The following is a 23,212-nucleotide window of genomic DNA, read 5'->3' on the forward strand; positions in this document are numbered from 1 at the left end:
AAAAGCTTCAAAGGAAAATACGAGCTGGTTACAGGCCATAGAGGACCTTAAGAAGCAAATAAGAGAAGTGGAGGAAAAATTGGGAAGAGAAATGAGAATGATGCCAGAAAATTACGAAATGAAAGTCAACAACTTGACTGTGGAAAATCATACCTTAAAAAACAGACTAACTCAAATGGAAAAAGGGGCTCAAAAAGGCTATGAGGAGAAGAATGCCTTAAAAAGCCAAATTTGCCAGATGGAAAAACAATCACAAAAGCTCACTGAAGAGAATCATTACTTCAGAATTAGATTGGAACAAATGGAAGCTAATAACTTTATGAGAAATCAAGACGCTGTTAAATAGATCCAAACAAGAAGATAATGTGAAATATCTCATTGGAAAAACCACTGACCTGGAAAATATATCCAGGAGAGATAATTTAAAAATTATTGGACTACCTGAAAGCCATGATCAAAGAAAGAACCTAGATATCATCTTCCAAGAAATCCTCAAGGAAAACTGCCCTGATGTTTTAGAACCAGAGGGCAAAATAGAAGTTGAAAGAGTCCACCGATCACCTCCTGAAAAAGATCCCAAAAAGAAAACTCCTAGGAACATTATAGCCAGGTTCCAGAATTCCCAGATCAAGGAGAGAATATTACAAGCAGCCAGGAAGAAACAATTTGAATATTGTGGAAACACAATTAAGATAACTCAGGATCTGACAGCTGAGGGATCAAAGGGCTTGGAATGTGATATTCCGGAGGTCAAAGAAGCTGGGATTAAAACCAAGAATCACCTACCCAGCAAAACTGAGGATCATGTTTCAGGGGAAAATATGGTCATTCAGTGGAATAGAGGACTTTCAAGCATTCTTGAGGAAAAAACCAGAGTTGAATAGAAAATTTGACATTCAGATACAAGAAGCAAGAGAAGCATGAGAAGGTAAACAAGGAAAAGAAATCATAAGGAATGCATACATATATATGTCTATTTACGAGGGTATATGGGCATATGAATACATGTGAAAGTGTATATATGTTTACAGGTATATATAGATAGAGGGCACAGGACCAATTTAATAGGAAGGGATGATACTTAAAAGGCAAAATTAAGAGGTGAGAGAGGAATATAATGAGAGAAGATGGGGAGAGACCGAGTGGGGTAAACTAATAACTTAAAAGGCAAAATTAAGAGGTGAGAGAGGAATATAATGAGAGAAGATGGGGAGAGACAGAATGGGGTAAACTATATCATATAGAAGAGGCAAAGGAAAATGGTTACAATGGAGGTGAAGAATAGGAAGGCAAATGGGAATAAGGTCAACCTTATTCTCATTGAATTCAGCTTGGGGAGTGAATGAAATACACAGTAAATAAGGCATCTCACCCTACAGGAGAGTAGGGGGGCAGGGGATGAGAGAGGGGATGATGAAAGGGAGGGCAGGCTGGAGGGATGGAAGTTGGAAGCACCCACTTTTGAAAAGGGATGGGATCAAAGTAGCGAACAAGTGGGAGGTGGGACAGGAGGGAGGGAAATATAGTCAGTCTTTTACATATATCTACTATGTTAATGTTTTGCATTAGTTACACATGTACAACCTATACTGAACTGCTTATCTTCCCAGTAAGGGTGGGTGACAAGGAAGGAAGGGAATGAATCTGGAATTCAAAGTTTTAAAATCAAATTTTTAAAAATATATGTACATATATAATAATATTATATATATATACACACTATTATTAATACTATTTTATAAGCAATTGGGAAATAAGATATACAGGCACTAGGGCATAGAGATCCACCATGCCCTACTGGAAAAGTCGAAAGGGGTATGGGAGAAAATATGGGAGAGAGCAGATTGGAGGCGAGAATATCCTGTGGGACTGCTATTTTGGGGCAGTGGGTAGGGGAAAAACGGGAAGAAAATTTGCAACTCAAAATCTGTCGGAAATGAATGATGTAAATCAGAAGTTAATAAAGTGTTTGAAAAATGAAAAAAAAGTACCACATCCCTTTTTAAATATTTCAGAATTTATGCATTGCACTGAGGAAGAATTTTTCATTAAAGTATATTTCCACTATCTCCTCAAACCCTAAGTAAAAGGTTTCACCTTCACTCAATTCCTTCTCTGAAAATTATTCCTCTCCATTCATTAATTCACACTATGGAAAACACATTTTGCAATTAATTGGGTTGTTAAAAGCTTCCTTTATTTGAGGCAAGAAGGGCAATCCTTGAAGTAACTATATTATCAACATACATGTAAACATTTAGTTTTCCTAAAATTATTCCTGGGGCGGCCAGGTAGCACAGCGAGTAAGAGCACAGGCTCTAGTGTTGAGAAGACCTGGAGATCGAATCCTGGTCTCAGACACTTAGCACCCACCCAGAAACACCTGGCTGTGTAACCTTGAGCAAGTTACTTAACCCCAATTGCTTAAGGGGCAGCCAGGTGGCTCAGTGAGTAAGAGCACCGGTTCCAGTGTCGGGATGACCTGGATCAAATCCGGGCTCAGATACTCAGCACCACACCCAGAAATAACTGGCCGTTTAACCTTGAGCAAGTTACTTAACCCCAACTGCTTTAAAAATTAAAAATAAAATAAAATTATTCCTTAAAAATTTATGGGTAAACAATACTTTTATGGCTTACCTGTTTTCTGTGCTTTCCATTTTTAGATGTTTTACTGCTTTCCATTTTAACTAGAAGGCAAAATAAAGAGTTTTAAAAATTCATATTTTAATGTCACTTAACCTAAACTATAAACTCATAAAGGCAACACAAAGTTACTTAATATTTAAAATTCAAGGGCAGTAGAGACCAGCTAAGATGATGAGTTGAAGGATGCAAAGCAGCCAACTCCTCCCTAAATTACTATAACAAAGACTTTAGAAAGAGCATCAGACCAAGAGGGGATTGAGAAATCCAAGGAAAAGATCATGAGTCATTTTTCTGGCTGAGATCAGCATAGGTAGACAGAGGTCTGAGAGCAGTAAGGACTGGATCTAGCCAGGAAGAGGCCAAACTGAGCTTGCCAGCATCAAGACTGAATTGGAACCTATGACTGTCCTCAAATCCAGTTGGGTAAAGTGTGAAAGGGAGTAGAAACAGGTGTCAACTGGCAGTTCTGTGGCTTGTACCCCAGAGATGGGTCACAGATCCAACTGAAGAAGGAATCTACACCTTTAGGTGGAAGGTATGAGAGTGGGTAGTGGGCAAGGAAAAGAAAAAGCAGAAAGCAGCAATTATGTGATTTTGACCTCAAGGCATGTCAAATTAATCAAATATCAGTATCAAAAATGAGAAAGAGTTCCCAATAAATGAAGGCTCAAGGAAATCATTAGAAACTATTTTACCCAACAACATGTCTAAAGCCAAAACTTAAAGTAAATGAGTGAATACTTATAAAAATATAAAACATACAAGTTAAAAGGACAAAACATATAGAATTTAAATAACCCAATCTCAGAAAAAGAAATTGAGCAGGGGCAGCTAGGTGGCACAGTGAGTAAAGCGCTGGCCCCGGGAGTCAGGAGGACCAGAGTTCCATTCTGGCCTCAGACACTTAACACCCACACACAAAAAACTAGCCCTGTAACCTTGGGCAAGTTACTTAACCCTCCAAAGGGGAAAATTGCCCTCCAAAAGGGAAAAAAAAAAATTGAGCAAACCAAAAATGAATTCCCACCCACCCCCCTGGGGAAAAACAACCACAACAACCACCCAGGGACAGAGGAATTTGCAAACATTCAAAGGACAATTAATTCCAGTATTATTTAAACTGCGTGCAAAAATGCCAAATTGTTTCTATGATGCAATGATACTAATACCTTAAAAAAGGCAGTTAAAATAATGAAACAAAATGGTAGACTAATATCCCTAGATGTGAAGTTTTAAAATAAAAAAATATCAAAGAGACTACAATAACACATCAAAAAGATTTTGCACAATAACCAGGATGTATTTACAAAAGAAATGCATAGTTGGTTCAATATTGGGGAAATCATAACATAATAAACAAAAAATAAAAATCACATTATATCAAGAGATGTAGAAGATTTTTGACAATATACAACACTCATTTCAGTTCAAAACACTAAAAAGCATAGGAATAAATGTACTGTCATTATAAACAATAATAATGATAATAATTGCTAGTATATATACAGTCTTTTAAGGTTCGTAAAGCATTTTACAAATATTATCTCATTTGATCCTCACAACAACTCTGAGAGGTATTATTACTATCATCCCAATTTTACAAATGAGAAAACTGAGGCAGAGAGGAGAGGCTATATTTGAAGTCAGGTCTTCCTGGTCCAGCACTCTGTTCATTGTACCACTCAGCTGCCTCTATTTAATATTGTAAGTAGTTTCTAGCTAAAACCAAGAGCCAGAATTAAATGTATTGAGGATAAATCAAGAAGCCTTTCCAAATATGATAAGGAGTAAAGCAAGGATGTTCATTATCATCACTCTTATTTGATAAAGTGGTAGAAATACTAGCTAAAGGAATAAGACAAGAAAAAGAAATCAAGCAAATAAGCATGGGAATAGAGGAAAAAAAATTATTGCTTTTTGCAGATATGATTAAAGAATACTAGACAGTCAACTAAATTTTCTTTTTTTTTTCTTTTTGGCAGGGGAAAGCAGGGCAATTAAGGTTAAGTGACTTGCCTAAGGTCACATGGCTAGTAAATGTTAAGTGTCTTAAGGCTGTAATTGAACTCAGGTCCCTCTGACTTCAGGGCTGGCCCTCTATTCACTGTGCCACCTAGCTGCCCCCTATTCAACTAAAAATTAATTCTAGTAATTAATAGCCTCTGCAAAGTTTCAGGATATAAAATAAATCTGTATAAATTATCAGCATTTTTGCATTTTACCAACAGCAGAAAGATAAAATGAGAAATCTCATTTAAAATAACTACAGAATGCATAAAATAGCATATCAATTTCTGATGTTGAGCCATTTGACAGTGCCAAAGTCTCTGGTGACAAGTACTTTCTTTTTTGGATCTTCAATAGATGTAGCTGTAGTATCTGTAGCAGTTGCCTAGCTGCATTCTCCATAAAACTTGCTTCTCAGGTTGATGGCTGGGATTATGGGGCTGGAAATATTACTATTTTCTCCAGCTCAGGGTCCTGGAATGTCTCCATTCAAGTCTAATGAACGATGGTGGTCAAGGTGGTGGTAGTGGTTTGACTTGCCTGCCACATAGTGCCTCCCGTTTCTCCCTCAGGGTGACATGGTTGGCAGCTGGTAAGGATGGTCTCTTCCTTTTCCATAGGAGTTGTTCCCCTCAATGATGCCTATGAAGTCTGAGCATGAATTGGATGGTCTGGGGGTGCTGCCACTCCCAGCTCTCCTGCGCTCGTTAGTTGGCATGAAGCTGCTGGTGGTGGTGGTGGTGGTGGGGACGAGGAAGGTGGGCCCTTTTTCCATAATAATTTCTTCCTTCAATGATGGCTGTAGGGGACCAGGTTATAAGTAGGTCTTGGTAGTTTGGGGGGCACTGTTATTCCCAAGGCTTTAGAATTCAGATTCCTGGACTATCTCCAACAGAGTCTGAGGCAAGATGATAGTCATGGTGGTTTGATCAATCTAGCACATTACCTCCCTTCAGGTGCCCTGTTCTTCAGCTAGGCTGGTTTGCTTAACCTGAGAGTAGTTATTGGTTAGCAAGTTGGTGAAGATGGCTGGTCCCTTCTCCACAAGGGATGCTTCCCTGGATGATAGCCAAGAAGGCTAGGCTAGAAGCAAGATCAGTGGTGTCAGGGGTAGTGGGAGGAGGTGCCACCATCTCCAAGACTCTGTGCCAGTGTACCTGTTGATGGCAACTGGTCAGCAATTGTTGCTGGTGGTGATGACGAATGTGGGCCCCCTTTTGCAAAATGATTCTTCCCCTCAATGATGGGTGTAGAAGTTACTCTGGCAGCAGGTCTAGTGATCTGAGGAAAAAATGGTATTTCCAAGGCTTTGGGGTTCAGAATCTGGTGCAATCTTCTCCAGGATCAGAGGGTGGTGATGGTGATCAGTGGTCAGGGTGGTCCACCTTACCTGGCACACCCTGCCCTAATCTCTCTCCTAGGGAAAGAAACTAGGGAAGACATGTATGAACTGTTAGAGAATAAAGTGAGCAAATCCAGAAGAGAAATTTATATAATAACAACATTTAAAGAAAAACAAGTGATCAGTGTAATAATCAGCCAGAATTCTAGAAGACTGATGATGAAACATGCTACCAACCTCCTGACACAGAGGTGATGGACTCAGGGTACAGAATGAAGCATATCATTTATTGGCCATGGCTATCACTGACATTTGTTTTGTCTGACTATGCATATTTGTTACAAAGAGTCTTGTTTTTCTTTTTTCTTTTTCTTCCAAGGAGGAGGGAAGTTGGAAGAAGGGAAGCTAGAGGAAGGGAAAAGTTTTTTGTTAATTATCTCTTTAGGAGCAACAGCTAAAATTCACTAAATCTAGTGAGAGAAAAGTCAAAGAAGGTAGGAAATGTTCTGATGTTCATAATTTTATGCATGAGAAAACTGAGGCCTAGAGAGGTAGTGTCAGTAGATTCACACTCTAGGCCCCCGACACCAAATCCTATGGTCTTTTAGTGATTATGTGTAACATAATTATACTATACTACAGCAGTCATTACTGTCAAGTAGAAAGAATGGACTTGTGTGGTAAGTGCAATATTCTAACTGTTCATCCATGTAAGCTATTTTCTTAAAAAACTGTCTGTTGAAACTTGAATGGCATAGGAAACTAAAGGTTCAAACTGTTACCATCACTTCCTGGTCACCTGATACTACAAAACAGGTGTCATTCTGGTGAACAAAGAGAAATTCAGGCATAGGAACCTCACCCAAGTAAAAGAACTCAAGATGTCCTCAAGGCCTATCCTAGTTGAATATCCTTCTTCTCTGGCTAAGTAAATTTCCTTTTGTTAACTGTTGAATGACCTATGATTATCTTATTTTATCCCAATATCCAACCTAGATTACCAAAGGACTGGCCTGAGAGAGATTCAGTCCAGAATAACTGGCTTAATTTGTAGAATTGGTACAGAATGATCTTAGTGAAGCAAAAGGTCAACCCAGAAGTTTATGCCTCTGGTGGTGCTTTTGGTAATGCTTCTAGAGATGAAGGTTGCTTACTATGGCATGCCCTAGCCCCATCCCTGGGAGAATGAAGATCAAACTGTCTACGGCCATTCAACAAGTAGAGTCTAATAAGAATGTGATAAGAATGATTCTGTGAAGATTGATAAGTCTTTAAGGCTCACCAGCTGTGTTGGCCTGCTAGCCTAGTAAGTTAAACCTGCTCCAAGTTCTACAATGGGATTTCCTCAGAAATCATTTCACCTACAAAGCAGCCAGAAAAGATTGGATTTTTTGGAATGAAAGGGATTTTTAATCCCTTACATTAGGGATATTCTAATTAGGAAAAATAGAAAAGGAATAGAAAATAGAAAAGGCAAATTGCAGTAAACTTGCCTAAAGGACCTAATGACTTTGAAATCATAATGGTTATCACCTAAGTTCTCAGTGGGGAAACTATGGAAAGAAGGCCCCTTCCAACTTTAAAGGAGAGAGTATTTGTGAATAGGCAAAGAACCGTTTGGTTTTGAGTGGTTTTTCTAGAAATGCACTGTAGCTGAACAAGCAGTCCTCAGTCTTATAACAAAAAAATGCTGTCACCATACTGAGTAGTAGCATATGGGACCCCAACACTAAAAGAATCTGCTAAGGCAGATCTCTAGAATTTTAGAATTGTCCAATAACTGTCTTGAAGGAAACTGAGTTTATTTGGTAACTGAGAAATCTGTTCACTCATGTCTGACTCTTTGTGACCCCATTTGGGGTTTTATTGACAAAGATACTGGAGTAGTTTGCCATTTCCTTCTCCAGCTTATTTTACAGATGAGAAAACTGAGGTAAACAGGGTTAAGTGACTTGCCCATAGTTTCACAGCTGGTGAGTGTCTGAGGCCAAATTTAAATCAGGTAGATTTGTCTTCCTCTCTTCAGGCCCAGCACTACATCCACTGTGCTAGCCAGTACCCAGCTCAGTGGCAGAATTTTGCCACGTGGACTTTTTTGTGATTCTTTGTCGTAAATCACTTGGGGAGACCCCAAGGACAATGTTTATTCTTCCCAGGAGCCCAGAGACACTTCTGGAATTAAGAAAATGGAAAAATGTTGCTTTAATTTGTATTTTCCTTTTTATTAGTGATTTGTACCATTTTTTCTTATGGCAATTGACAGGTTGGATTTATTCCTTATAAAACAACCTCTTCATATTCTTTGACCATTTATCAATTGAAGAATGACTTTATTCTTAAATATTTGAATCAGGTCCTTATTTATCCATAACACTGGGAGGGGTCCCAGTATTGAATATATGAGAGTACTTAAACAAGAGTTACACCTGAAAGACAATCATAGATGGTTTACAATCTGCATCCTTTAGAAAAATATACACATCTATGAAATTGCAAATTCATGTAGTTTCACAGTAACTCCAAAAGAGTACTCGACAAATAGGCTGCTAAACACATTTTAACCTAAAAAATGTCAAATTCTGCCAGAGCTATTTTCAAAAATTCAGGTTAAACACCTGTTTACATACATAAAAAAAAGCAATAAAAACATATGAAATATTATTCTTTTTGGTAGACAATTTGCCAGTTCCCGTATTCTAATGCTAGTTCACCTCAGTTTGTGGAAGAAAGGCTCTCATTTGCAAAGGGCGTTAACCTTGTTCTTACTTAGCATCCAAGGATTTGGACAAATGGGAAGTAGCAGAGAAAAGGCAGGTTTCAGGAAGACTGGCCTCCCGGCAGTTCCGTGAACAAAGCACACCTCACGTCTACTCTCACAATCCTCCCTACCTGAAATGCTCTACCTATGGACGTCCCTTTCTTCTTTTAAGTCCCTATGAAAACCAGACACTTTACAGGGAGTCTTCTCCATCTCTTCTTAATTCTAGCATCCTCCCACTATTAATGATTTCCTATTTATCCAGTACCTAGCGAGCTTTGTAGCTATGCTTGTGTACAGTCTCCTCCGTTAGACTGAAAGTTCCATGTGGGCAGGGGCTTTAGCACAGTGCTTGGCACAAAGCAGGCCCCTCATAAATGATTAAAAAATGATAATCAGTGAATACTCGATTTCAGCCGCATTTAAGGAAGCATTTCAATTAGTTAACAAAAGTGGAATAAGTAGGCTCCTGAAATCACTGGACCCAAGGTTTGGTTCAGGAAAGGCTCTCTGGGGCCATTCAGAACAATTTCTGGGGCTCCTTTAAAGTCTAAGGAAGCCCCTCACAGAACTCTGTCCTCCCCCAACTGCTCTGGGCGCGGTGCTCCACACCACGGCTCTCCCCCTATACTGTAAGCTTCCCGAGGGCAGGGCCGGTCTTTCTGCTTCCCTCTCATATCCTCAGTGCTAAGCACAGGGACCGGCGCAAAGCTGCAGGCTGACTGACCGAAAGCGCCGTCCCCGCTCCGGAGTCTCGGGCCTCTCGCTACCCTGCGGCGGGGCCCGGGGCAAGCTCGGGTCAAGCTTCCCACCCCAGCCAAGAAAGGGAGAAGAGTCAGAGTCTAGAATGGGACCGGGGTGGGGAGGATTGAAGAACTCACGCGTGTTCGGAACATGCGGGTCACTGGTTGGAGACAAAACCGTAGCGAAAGTGCGCAAAGCCCAGGGCCGGAGCCGCACGGCAGGCCAGAAAGGGAACACGGGCGCCGCCATAGTTTCCTTCAGGAGCCGGGGACGGCAAGCCGCGAAGGACATAAGTAGCTACAAAGCTAAGGGAGGCGGAGATTGTCACTGTCTCAGTTTCCTCTTGGAGAAACCTGGACCTGCCCATAGAAACACTGGGAGAAAAGGATATGAAAGGAGTCAAACTAAAGTGCTAGCGTCATCACCATCTTCATCATCAGTAGCATTTATATAATGCCTTACTTAATGTACAAAACGCTTGGCTCGCAACAACCTTGGAGGCGTTGCGAGTAGTGCCAAGTTTTATCACCCCCATTTTAAAGTGGAAGACTCTGCAACTAGAGACATTGTGACGTCTGTCTGTCTAAAAATTTCTGCTGGGGATCCTCTGGAACTCAGGTTAGCTGATTATGATTCTGTGAGATATGAGTGTGTATGTACAAGTATATGTTTATACACACATGCATGTATATTGGAATAACAAAGAGCACTAACTCTGGAGTCAGAGAGAAAGAGATGGGGGAAGGGAAGAAGAAAAGAAAGAGAGGTAGAGAGAAGGAGGAGGAGGGAGAAAGAAAAGAAGGGAGAGGGAGAGAAAGGGGGGGCAAAGAGAGAAGGAGGAGAGAGAGGAACAGAGGAAGGGAGTTTATTTGGTAATTGAGAACTCTGTTCAGTCGTGTCTGACTCTTTGTGACCCTGTTTGGGGTTTTCTTGGAAAAGATACTAGAGTGATTTGTCATTTTCTTCTCTGGCTCGTTTTACAGATGAGGAAACTTAGGCAAACAGGGTTAGAAGGGGCCTGCCTCCAAGGTCCTCTAGTTAAACGTTGTCATTCTACTGTAGAGGAAAATTCTGCTGTTTAAGTTAAGTGGCTCACCCCTGGGTCTCAGAAGCAGTAAGCACCAAAAGCAGGATTTGAATACAGATACTCTGACTTCAGAGCTCTTTTATAGTATATAACATTGTTGCAACCTGTTATTGTTCAGTTATTTCAGTGGCATCCAACTCTTGGTGATTCCATTTAGGGTTTTCTTGGAAAAGATACAAGAGCGGTTTGTCATCTCCTCCTGCAGCTCATTTTACAAATGAGGAAAGTGAGGCAAACAGTGTTAAGTAACTTTCCCAGAATCACAAAGCTAGTAAGTGTCTGAGGCCAGATTTTAACTCAGGAAGAAGTCTTCCAAACTCCAGACCTGCTACTCTGTCCATTGTACCACCTAGCTGCCCTGTTAACCAACTGCCCACTTCATCTGTCAGTCACTGGGGATACAAATATAAAATAAAATGAAATGGAACAACCCCAACTCTCAAGGTACTTGGATTCTATGATTCTTTAGATGAAAGCACCATCTCCTTTTATGAAACTTCTAGTTTTCTATATTAAAATCAAAGTTGTCCAGTGCTTTATGGAGTGTGTTTTCATAGGCTATTTCAGGAGAGAACACTGGAAGAGTCAATCAAGCTAGAAAGGCTTCTAGGTGACAAGGTATGTCTGCATTTTGTGGTCTATACTAGCCAAGCACCTAAAGGCTTATTTGTTAGAAGGTCTTTTTCTATGGGGTGAGAGGATACCTTTAGTCATGGCAACCTATGGAAGAAAGAAAAGAATGGCTTTCAATGCTGTACTTCTGCTTAAGAAGTGATGGTGGTAATGTTGAGATTGTTATTAAACTATTGACACTCTAAATGTGAAATCCCTGTCCAATGACTAAGGAATAAGTTCACATACACTAGAGGAAAGGAAAAAAATCAGGCCCTGCCCTCTGTAATGTAATGCCAAGGAAAGGCAACTTCCCAAGGTTCAAAATACCAGCATAGGTGCTCTCCATTTTATTCAGTGACCAACCAAGAACAGAGAAGATCAAAACATGACATAATTCCAAATACAGCATTTACTAAGTGTGATTAAATAATCTCCAAGTACTACCCCACCCCAGGACCTTCCATTCATTCAATCAATTACAAAATCCCTGTTCTAAATACTACTCCACCCCTAGGCTGTACCTTCATTTAGTCCATCACAAAGCCCCTCTTCTCAAATGGAGATTAGTTTTCAATCATTAAGTAAAATACATTAATTTGTTCAACCATAGAACACAAAAAGGTCAAAAGTTCCCCACCCCTGGATCACAATTGAATCTACCCCAGAGTTACAACAAGTTTAAGCACAGCACTTAATATCCAAATGGAGGTCTTTTCTTCATCTTGACATGAGGCAAGTTCTCAGCAATCTTAGTTCCTGGGGAGACAAGGCTTAGCAAGGCCACAAGATACATTGCCAGTCCCTTCATTAATTCATCCTCTGTCTGTAGAACAGTCCTAGAACCCCTGAAAACATTAGCAAAACCCTCTCCCAGGATTTCTGTAAACATACAACAAGAAAATCCTTCTTCAGGGCTTCTGAACCAACAGAAAGGTTCCCAGACCCCTGCAACAACAGTACTGTCCTTCACCAGTGGACAGCATTCACTCTCTGTCTGCAGGACAGTCTCAGTAGCTCTGAACCAACAGAAAGGTTCCCAGACCCCTGCAACAACAGCACTGTCCTTCACCAGTGGACAGCATTCACTCTCTGTCTGCAGGACAGTCTCAGTAGCTCTTAACCAACAGAAAGGTTCCCAGACCCCTGCAACAACAGCACTGTCCTTCACCAGTGGACAGTATTCACTCTCTGTCTGCAGGACAGTCTCAGTATCTCTGAACCAACAGAAAGGTTCCCAGACCCCTGCAACAACAGCACTGTCCTTCACCAGTGGACAGTATTCACTCTCTGTCTGCAGGACAGTCTCAGGAGCTCTTAGCCAACAGCCAGGTTCCAGGACTTCTTCAACAACAGGACTGTCTTTCACCAGTGGACAAATCTGGCAAAACAACATCAAAACAGACAGACAAAGTACCAGCAAAACAGCCATGTCTCCTCAGTCCTTGGCAGCTTCGGGGGCAGGTCTCAAAAGTCCAGGGCAATTCAAAGTGGCCCCCAGCAATTCTCTCAGTCTCTCTCTGCCTCCACGAGGTGCTGCTTCCAAAAAGTTCTTCCGCCTCTCTCTTGTCTCTCCAAATCTATGTCACCAGCTCCTCCCAGTTCAGGACTCTCTTTTCACATCAACAAGTCCATCCCACAGGTGGGATTAACAAGCTCTGGGTTTTAACACAATCAATTTGAAAACCAAGCCAATACAGGGGAATCTTTATATTCCATTACTATCACACCCTCAAGGAGCACACATTTCAATGAAAGAGAGAGACAACATGCAAATAACTGCCTGCATATAAATAACTTGTATACAGAGTAAATGTAAGGTAATCCCAGGGAAGACACTAACAATGGGGGAAGAGGGAGGAGGGCCTGGGAAAAGACTTCTGCAATAGAGGGGATGTGAGCTGAATCTTAAAGGAAGGTAGGAGGTGGAGGAGAGGAGGGAGAGCCTTCCAGTCATGAGGGTCAGCCAATAAAAAGACTCCAAAATCCTGACATGGAGCATTGTACTTAAGGAATAGCAAATAGACCTGTGTAGCTAGATTGTAAAGTATATAGAAGGGAATAAAGTGTACAAAGATTGGAGATGTAGGAAGGGAGGTTATGAAAGATTATGAAAGGCTTCAAATGATAGAGAATTTTATATTTGATACTGAAGGTAATAGGGAGCCACTAGGGGGCGGAGTCAAGATGTCAGAGTAGAAACAGGACTTATGCCCACTCCGGCTCCCACCACCTCCAATTCATGTAAAAAAATGACTCTAGACAAACTTTGGAGCTGCAGAACCCACAAAATGACACAGAGAAGCTAACCTCCCACTGAGGACAGCCAGGCAGGCCAGCAGGTAGTGGCCAGTGCAGAGCTCTGGGAACCTACCCCAGCCACTGCTCCACTGCTTAATCCCAGGGTGGCCTAACCAGCCCACCGCCTGGAAGAACTTCAGATCACCAGCAGCTGGGGCAGTTTCCAGAATTATCAATCCATAGATGCCAAGGACAAAGTGAGAGGTCAGTGTAGTGTGGACTTTGGGACCTGGGAATTCAGAGTGCGTCGGCTTTTGCCCATGCAGCCACTGCCACATAGAAGCTTCAGCTCCTGGCCTGAAGAGTGTAGGGGGACCAAGCAGCCAGTCTGAGGAGTAAGTGCTCTTGCTTTAACCTGCTTGGATTAGGATTGTGGTCTAGGGTAGAGGTGTGTGACCAGCTTGCCAGAGCGTGCCGAGGCTTCAGAGAGGGCACCCAACTAATACCTTCAGCAGCTGAGAAAACCCCAGCAATTGGGAGAAAGCTCCCCTGTCTGGAGGCAGAGTCCTTCTGTATCAAAAAGCTCAAAAGTCAAGTAATTGAGTGGCAATATGAGCAGGCAAAGGAAGCAAACCAAGCAGAGCAATACAACTTTACACTCCTATTTTGGGGACAAAAAGATCAAAGCATGGAACAGAAGGAAGGCAGCAAAGTCAGAACTCCTGCACCAAAAGCTTCCAAGAAAAACATGAGCTGGTTACAGGCCATAGAGGACCTTAAGATGGATTTTGAAAACCAAATAAGAGAAGGCGAGGAAAAATTGAGAAGAGAAATGAGAACGATGCAAGAAAATTATGAAATGAGAGTCAACAACCTGACTGAAGAAAATCACCCCTTAAAAAATAGACTAACTCAAATGGAAAAAGAGGCTCAAAAAGTCAATGAGGAGAAGAAGAATGCCTTCAAAAGCCAAATTTGTCAGATGGAAAAAGAATCTGAAAAACTCTCTGAAGAGAATCACTCCTTCAGAATTAGATTGGAGCAAATGGAAGCTAGTGACTTTATGAGAAATCAAGATACTATTAAACAGATCCAAACAAATGAAAAAAAAATAGAAGGCAATGTGAAATATCTCATTGGGAAAACCACTGACCTGGAAAATAGATCCAGGAGAGATAATTTAACAATTATTGGACTGCCTGAGAGCCATGATCAAAAAAAGAACCTAGAAATCATCCTTCAAGAAATTCTCAGGGAAAATTGCCCTGATGTTTTAGGACCAGAAGGAAAAATAGAGGTTGAAAGAATCCACCAATCACCTTCTGAAAAAGATCCCCAAAAGAAAACTCCTAGGAATATTATAGCCAGGTTCCAGAATTCCCAGATCAAGGAGAGAATATTACAAGCAGCCAGGAAGAAACAATTTGAATATTGTGGAAACACAATTAGGATAACTCAGAATCTGACAGCTGAGGGATCGAAGGGCTTGGAATGTGATATTCCAGAGGTCAAAGGAGCTGGGATTAAAACCAAAAATCACCTACCCAGCAAAACTGAGTATCATGTTTCAGGAGAAAATATGGTCATTCAGTGGAATAGATGACTTTCAAGCATTCTTGATGAAAAAAACAGAGTTGAATGGAAAATTTGACATTCAAATACAAGAAGCAAGAGAAGCATGAGAAGGTAAACAGGGAGAAGAAATCATAAGGAACTTATCAAAGTTGAACTATTAACATTCCTACATGGAAAAACAATAATTGTAACGGATGAAACATTTCTCAGTATGAGAATAATTTAAGGGAATAGAAATGTATATACACATACATATATATATATATATATATGTATATATATATATAGGAGAGTATATGGGTGTATGAATACTTATGTGAATGTGTGTATATATGTGTACAGGTATACATAGAGGGCACAGGACCAATTTAATGGGAAGGGATGATACCTAAAAGGTGAAATTAAGAGGTGAGAGAGGAATATAATGAGAGGAGATGGGGAGAGACCGAATAGGGTAAACTATCTCATATAGAAGAGGTAAGGGAAAATGGTTACAATGGAGGGGAAGAACAGGAAGACAAAAGGGAATGGGTCAACTTTATTCTCATTGAATTTGGCTCAGGGAGGGAATGACATACACACTAAATAGGGTATCTCACCCTACAAGAGAGTAGGGGGGAAGGGGATGAGAGAGGGGATGATGGAAGGGAGGGCAGGCTAGGGGGGAGGGAAGTTGGAAGCTCCCACTTTTGAAAATGGATGGGATCAAAGTAGAGAATAGAATAAGTGGGAGGTGGGATAGGAGGGAGAGAAATATAGTCAGTCTTTTACAATATGTGTACTATGGAAATGTCTTGCATAGCTACACATGTACAACCTATATTGAATTGCTTATCTTCCCAGTAAGGGTGGGTGATAAGGGAAGAAGGGAATGAATCTGGAATTCAGAGTTTTAAAATCAAATGTTTAAATATATATACACACACATACTATTATCAACATTATTTTACATGTAACTGGTAAATAAGATGTATAGACACTGGGGCATAGAGATCCACCGTCCCCTACTGGAACGTTGAAAGGGGGTATGGGAGAGAGCAGATTGGAGGAATGGATATCCTGTGGGATCGCTTTTTGGGGGTGGTGGGTAGGGGACAAATGGGGAGAAAATTTGTAACTCAACATCTTGCAGAAATGAATAATGTAAACTAGAAGTTAATAAAAAGCATTTGATTAAAAAAAATAGGGAGCCACTAAAGTTTATTGAATGGGAAGGTGGCAGGGATGATACATGGTCCATCCTATGATTTAGGAAAACCACTTTGCAGCCCAGTGGAGGATAGACTAAAATGGGGAAAGTTTTGAGGTATGGATAACATCAGGAGGCTATAGTCAAAGCAAGAAGTTATGAGAGCCTGCCCCAGGATGGCAGCTATGTGAGTGGAGAATTAGGGACATATGTCAGAGATGTTGTGAAATTGGAAATTACGAGACTTGGCAAAAAAAAAAAAAGATATGTAAGGAAAGTGAGAAGTAGAGGATGAAAGTAAGGTTTCAAGCTGAGTAACTGGGATGGTTATTGTTGAGGGAATTAATTTTTTTATCCTATATCTTATATTTGATTTTATACTATAACAATGCTGTTAAATATGAAGCCTCCTCTCTCAGGTTTGAGTGGAGAAGCTTATGTGTGCTAAAGGTCAAACCTCTCCCTCTCTCTCTGATTTCAGATACCAAAGATACACTGCTGCTAGTTAAAGAAAAATTCTGTTTTCAATGCTTTCATAAAACATTGTCTCAGCATGGTTGGTAGGATATTCCTGAGAAGGTAGGACAATCTAACCTTGTCCCATCTTTAATAATTAAAGGAGTCTTGTTGAATCCCCCAGTTGCCAGTAAGTCTTCCCATATCAAGTACCTCAGGGAGTAGCTGGGACCTGTAAATTTACAAAGTCATTGCTCGGGGATGAGAGGTAGTCTTCATGACATATGGGGACCATGCCCACTTTTTCTTGATGCAACCACCAAGAATGATCTTTCATCTTTGTGACGCTAGACAATTAGATGATTTCTGTTCTTTGTTCTATGCTTATAAAAATGTATTACATCCCTAATTCAGGGTCTCCTGGGCAGAAGCAGGGCCTTTTGACCCATCCTTCATTAGCAGGTTGCATACTCTTCATAACAAGCCATCTCTTACTTGGAGATTTACCTCAGTTTACCCTGAATAGCAATAGGAAAGTTGAAAAGAGAGAAGGCGTGGGGAAGAGTGGAGGAGAGGGGGCATCAAGATGAAAAGCCCAATTTTGGATATATTGGATAGTTTAAGATATTTGTAAGACATTCAGTTTAAGATGAACCAAAAACCAAAAGACTCAGTAGAAAGACAAGGGCTGGAGATACAAATCTAGGAATCATCTTCATAGAAAAGATTGTTGAAACTAACAGAGATCACCAAGCAAGATAGTAAGAGGGACCCAGGACAGAGCTTTTGGGGGACATAGAGGGTGAAGGAGAATGACTAGGCAAGAATGACTCCATGGTTGCAAATTTAAGTGACTACAAAGATGATAACAAGGAAGTTCATAGGAGGGGTGGGTTTGGGAAGAAAGATAACGAGTTCTATTTTCAACATTTTGAGTTTGAGATGCCTATAAAGCATAAAATGGCAGATTGGAATGGCAATGTGGAACTGGAACTGAGAAGAGAGACTAGGTGTAGGAATATACATACATACATGTGTGTATATGTGCATATACACATATATTTCAAGCCTATATATGAATGTGTGAGTGATTTGCACAGGGATAATAATTAATATCATTTAATGGAAAACTTGGTCATCTTGCCTTGTGAGATCAGCTTGTAGAAGAAAAAGTATATGAAGAACTTGACAAGATCCTCTTAACTAAGCCAATTATAAACATGGATACCCACTGAATTCAGAGCAAAGTAGAACTAACACATGGGGGAACCACCCAGGTACACCAGACTCATGAAGCCACAACTTGTTCTCATGCCTTCCCTCTGAACATGCAGAATTCTTCAGAAATCATATAACAGGCTCACATATAATTCTAGTTTTGAGGTTTAAGTATAAATGAATGAAGCATTTATTAAGTGCTTTCTATGTACAAAGCATTGTGCTACGTGTTGGAGATAGAAAAATAGACAGTCCCTGTTTTAAAGGAGCTCACTTTCCAGTGAGGGAAGTTGTTGTTGTCCTTGTTTGTCCTTTGTTCTCAAAGAGGACCATGACATCAGGGAGGAGATATATGACATGCAAGTGAAATGAATTTAAGTGAGGGAGGGCTGTGCAAAGTCACCAGCCTCACTTTCTCCTCTGAGCCATCTGGGTCCAGTGGCAAGATATAGAACAGGGAGATTGGAGATGGCCCTCAATGAGGGAAAGTTTCAGCTGCAAATCAGATGGAAAGATCTTATGGTCCTTAGGGTGTAGTGGCAATATATAATGCATATCAGTTTTTGATGTTGAATCATTTGACAATACCAGTCAATCAATACAAATGTATTCTGTGCCTACTATATGCCTGGCCAAAGGACTTTGGTGGCAAGCACTTTCTTTTGTTGGTTTTCAACAGCTATGGCTATAGCACCTAGAGGAAGTTTCTAGGCTGTATTTCCCAAGGGGTTGCTTTGGGATCTGAGGAGAGATGGGGATCAAGAGGGTGGTTTGCTGTGCAGGGCACATAGTGCCTCCTGTGTCTCCCTAGGGTGACTCGTTTCTCCATCTAGGCTGACATACCTGCCCTAGGTATGGGGATGGTTAGACTTCTGTACACAGGAGTCACCTCCCTAGATGATGACCATGAAAACTGGGCTGGAAACAATTAATGGTCTGGAAGGTAATGCAACTTCTAGGGCTCCTAATTCCATGCTACTGTTGGTGACAGTTGGACTGTAGCCGCCCTTGGTGGCAGTGAGTAGGGTGGGCCCTCTCAAGATTTCTGCGGTCAATCATCTATCTGTCCCTGTGTCCTAGAGGATATTACTATTCCTAGGCTATTGGGCTCAGGACTCTGGACTTTCTCCACCAAGGTCTGAGGTGAAATGGTGGTTAAGGTGACAATGGCAATTTGATTTCCCTAGCACATGCTGCCTCCTATCTCTCCATCAGGCTTTCCTGATGCTTTTTTCCTATAGAGCATACTCTGCTATTACACCATATCGCCTTTCCAGCTGCATGGAATGAGGGATCTCTTGCCTCTCCATCAGTTTTCCCCATTCTTCTTTATCCTGGTCTTGCTCCTGTTCTGGCTTTCAAAATGGGCATTTACCTTTACGAGAATGTTCATTAGACCTTCATGGTTGTCTTCAGAAAGGCAGCCTGTTAACTTGATGGTCCTTTCTGAACCCCTTCTCAGAGATATCTGCTTACTTGTCTTGCTAAGTAAAGCTCCCAAGGTGACTTGCATGTAGACCCTTATGGGTGTTGAAAGGAATATATTCATCACGAATATATTCATCTTAGAAAGATCTCACAGAGGGGAGGCCAGGTGGCTCAGCAAGTAAGAGCACCAGCCCCATTGTCGGGATGACCTGGGGATCGAATCTGGGCTCAGATGCTTAGCACCACACCCAGAAATAACTGGCCGTGTAACCTTGAGCAAGTTACTTAACCCCAACTGCTTTAAAAAAAAATAAAATAAAATAAAAAAGAAAGATCTCACGGAATGGCAGTTTGGAAAGAATATAAAGGGGCCAAAATCTAGAATTAACCTAAGCCTAAATGCTTCTATCTAACAAGAGCCAGAAGAGGAAGCCCTTTGAGGAAAAGGATGCATAGTAACTGCAATTGGGTGAGAAGCCAGCAGATAGCAGCAGAGGACCAAGAAATAACACTCTCATCCAGACTAATCCACTGAAACTTTTCAATTTTGTAACTAGTACTAAAGAGATATGATTATTGTTTTATAATTGAAGTTGAAAAGTGCTATTCATCTTTCATTCCTAACATTTACCATTATTCTCTTGAGATTCTAGAGGTTTTGTACCTCTCTATTGCTGTCCAAGTTAATGAAATGTTTTCTGCTTTCAGCTAATGAATTCCCTGGTTGATCCAAGAAGAGAGGCACTCGTCAGAATTTGTGAGCTATGGCTTTGACTCTAGACTGTCTCAAATCCTGCCTTGAATCTCATGCAGCTTTGAGTGGGAAGACAAGCTACCTTTACAGTATTATGAGCAACAAATGTGAGCAACAGTCTCTTTGTTTTCACCAGCAGCAGTTCATATTCTGTAAAGATAACTGCGTTTGTGCCTGGGGGCAGGACCCAGAATGATGTATGACTGCACAAATGCCAAGGGGCTGATAAAAAAGTTTCCTACAGAGAAGAGGGGGGTGCTTGGGTATACTGTGGTCTAGCTTGCTATATAGTTTGAATTGAAGGCTCTTCAGACTTGAGTCTATGATTCTGAATTTTATGACATCTTGAAAATGCACTTCAAATGTCTAATGAACAGAACCTCACAACTGATACTTCAAAGACTGACTTTGTTTTGGGAAACCAGAGCTCTAAGGCAAATTTGACAGTCATCACTCTCAACTTCCCAGTGTTTGGAGAAAATTTTCCAATGTTACTTACCATCATCGTAAGGGCCTGAAAGGCTGTGTATCAGCAAGCACCACTTGAAAACTAGCAAATATGCATTTCTGGCTCCTCTAATCCTAGTGATTCAGAATAACAATCTACTGTTAAAGGGTAATATCTTATATCAAAATAATGTGGTTTGGGGAGGACAGTACTCTGGATCTCAACTCTTTTGAAGAAAGTTAATTTCTTTCTCTGAGGTTCATTTATCTGAGCAGCTACAAACTGATTCAGAGCAAAGCACCCCTCCCAACTATGTTCCTGCTCTTGCTGACTCATTACTTTCTTTTCCCTAAGCCTTAATTATCAGCTGTACAGAGATATGTTCAGGATTGACAGTTGGGACAGATGGGGGTGGAAGAAGGAGGAAACACGTTACTTCATTTCAACAAATATTTTCTTGTTTCTTGAGAGCAGCGTGGGGGCTGCTGCTGGAAAGATGTGGGAGTCTCCCGCTTAAATCTTGCTTCTGACGGTTGCTGTATGATCCCAGGGCAAGTAGCTTTGCCTCTGAACCTTTGTTTCCTCATCTGTAAAATTAAGATATCTACTTTGTTGAATTGTCAAGATCAAATAAGATAATGTGTGTAAAATACTTTAGAAACCCTTTAAGCTGCATATAAATTCAACTATTACTTTTCTCTACTTCAATTACGGCTGATTTCATTGGTATAGGAATTCCTGGTGAGGAAATTCCTCTACTAAAACAGATAAGCACCTCTTCTTCACCCTGAAAGTTTTAGATAGTTGTCAGAGGTTTTTGAGAGGTAAAGTGACTTGCCAAGGTCTCATAATAAGAGACTTGAACATCAGTACTCTGGGCTCCAAGGCAAACTCTCTATTCACTGCAGCACTATTTCTCCTACTATATAAAAAATAATAAAACTAATTTTATGTTACCAGAGGACAAAAATAATAACTATATTTTTGAATAAATATGCTTAATGTGACAACAGTGTACTATAGGGTACTATGTACTGGGTACCCGAGTTCATAGGAGACATGATTAATCTTTCTGAATTTGTTCATCTGGAGATGAAGGAATTGAATTAAATATTTTATAATTATATGAGGTTCCCTTACTATTTTAGTATTCTATTTTTTTTTTTGAGGGGGGAAGGCAAGGCAATTGGAGTTAAGTGACTTGCCCATGGTCATACAGCTAGTATATGTGTCAAGTGTCTGAGGTTTCATTTGAACTCGGGTCCTCCTGAATCCAGGTACCATGCCATCTAGCTGTCCCACAGTATTCTATACTTCTTTTTATTTTTTTTAAAGCAATTGGGGTTAAGTAACTTGCTCAAGGTTACACGGCCAGTTATTTCTGGGTGTGGTGCTCAGTATCTGAGCCTGGATTTGATCCAGGTCATCCTGACACTGGAGCCGGTGCTGTTACTCGCTGAGCCACCTGGCCACCCCAGTATTCTATATTTCTAAAAGCAGTGTAATATAATGGAAAGAACATTAGGCTGAGAGTCAGTAGATCCTAGTTCTGGACCTGATTCTACCACTGGTTACCTGATGAGAAATTCTGGCTTAGGCTTCTTGCCACTCCCCCCTCTAACCCCTCCCCCACCGCATAGTCAGAAAAACACTGCTCCTATCTCTGCTATATCTCTGTCTTGAACTGTTGAACTTCCTGACGTTGTTGTTTGAAGCTTGGTCAGACCATCCTGCAATAGTCGGAGAAAAATCAAGCCTGGGAAACAAATCAGTTTCAGTTTTGACCATTACTTCTCTGACCTTCCAGATGCAGACCTTCTTTCCCTTCTATCTACTTGTATACTTTCATCTTCCCCTCCTGCTTCCTAGAAAATTCTGTTGTACCCATCTTGCTTATGTATTCCCAGTTTACATAAGGTTGCTGAAACTGATGTTGTGAGCTGACATTTTTTTGTCAGATCAGTTAAGCCTGAGCTCTGAGGGTAATAAAACAGCACTTAACTATCTCTGTGTCTGAGTGGGTGACTGACAGCAGTACCTAATCAATGGTCCCAAGTATAATTTTTATCTCAACAATAAGCTTTAAATTTTACAAATCTCTATACATATTCTCATTTGATTTTCACAATGGCTCCATGAAGCAAGTACTATAGGTACTCATTCTAAAGATGAGGAAACTGAGGTTTAAAAAGATTAAGTCATTTGCCCCAGAGAATATAGCCTGTATTTGGTCAGAGTTGGGATCAACTCTCCTTTATCTGAACCACACTGTGATATGACACTTTATTTAATTATGTGAACCTGTTTAGAACTGGTCCCTAAGGCTTTTTTCAACTCTAAAATGTGGTCATTTTGATTTGGTTGACCAATCACAGCATAGTAATAGGGTATAATTAATAGATGTGAAAGTCAGAAATTGATGCCAATTCCTAGGTGTGTGACCTTGGACAAGTTACAACCTCTATGAGGTTTTGTTTTTCAAATATATATAGTAGTGTAATAATAGTAACTGCCTTGTTTGTGAACGGAGTTATGAGGATCAAATGAAAAACTTACAAAATTGCCTTTCTACCAGAGAAAAAGCATTACAAAAAAGCAGGTATTGTTACTTCTAAACTGATAGACAAGAGATACGAACTTTGGCCTGGTTCTTGGGTCTTTTAGGGATTAGCAAGAAATGAAATCCTTCATTATCATCTCAATG

At 40.6% G+C, this 23,212-nt stretch overlaps 1 protein-coding gene and 1 long non-coding RNA gene across 2 annotated transcripts in view; one reads left to right on the top strand and one right to left on the bottom strand.

The window, feature by feature from the left end:
* Positions 1 to 9,797, bottom strand: part of MRPS35 (mitochondrial ribosomal protein S35) — a 41,612-nt gene extending 31,815 nt beyond the window's left edge. The window contains exons 1-2 of the mRNA XM_069094906.1: positions 9,638 to 9,797; positions 2,641 to 2,690 (exon numbers count right to left, since the gene is read on the bottom strand). Coding sequence (XP_068951007.1) covers positions 2,641 to 2,690; positions 9,638 to 9,791 — 204 coding nt within the window. The 5' untranslated portion in view covers positions 9,792 to 9,797. The remainder of the gene's footprint in view (positions 1 to 2,640; positions 2,691 to 9,637) is intronic.
* Positions 9,798 to 9,979: 182 nt separating this feature from the next.
* LOC138166428 (uncharacterized) lies at positions 9,980 to 22,508 on the top strand. The gene is made up of 2 exons (XR_011169593.1): positions 9,980 to 10,118; positions 20,015 to 22,508. It is a non-coding gene; the product is annotated as an uncharacterized lncRNA (long non-coding RNA).
* Positions 22,509 to 23,212: the final 704 nt, after the last annotated feature.

The sequence above is a fragment of the Petaurus breviceps genome, unplaced genomic scaffold (genome assembly GCF_028583685.1).
Source record: "Petaurus breviceps papuanus isolate PSGF00001 unplaced genomic scaffold, PetGlider_PUasm1.0 221, whole genome shotgun sequence".
NCBI classification, from domain to species: domain Eukaryota; kingdom Metazoa; phylum Chordata; class Mammalia; order Diprotodontia; family Petauridae; genus Petaurus; species Petaurus breviceps.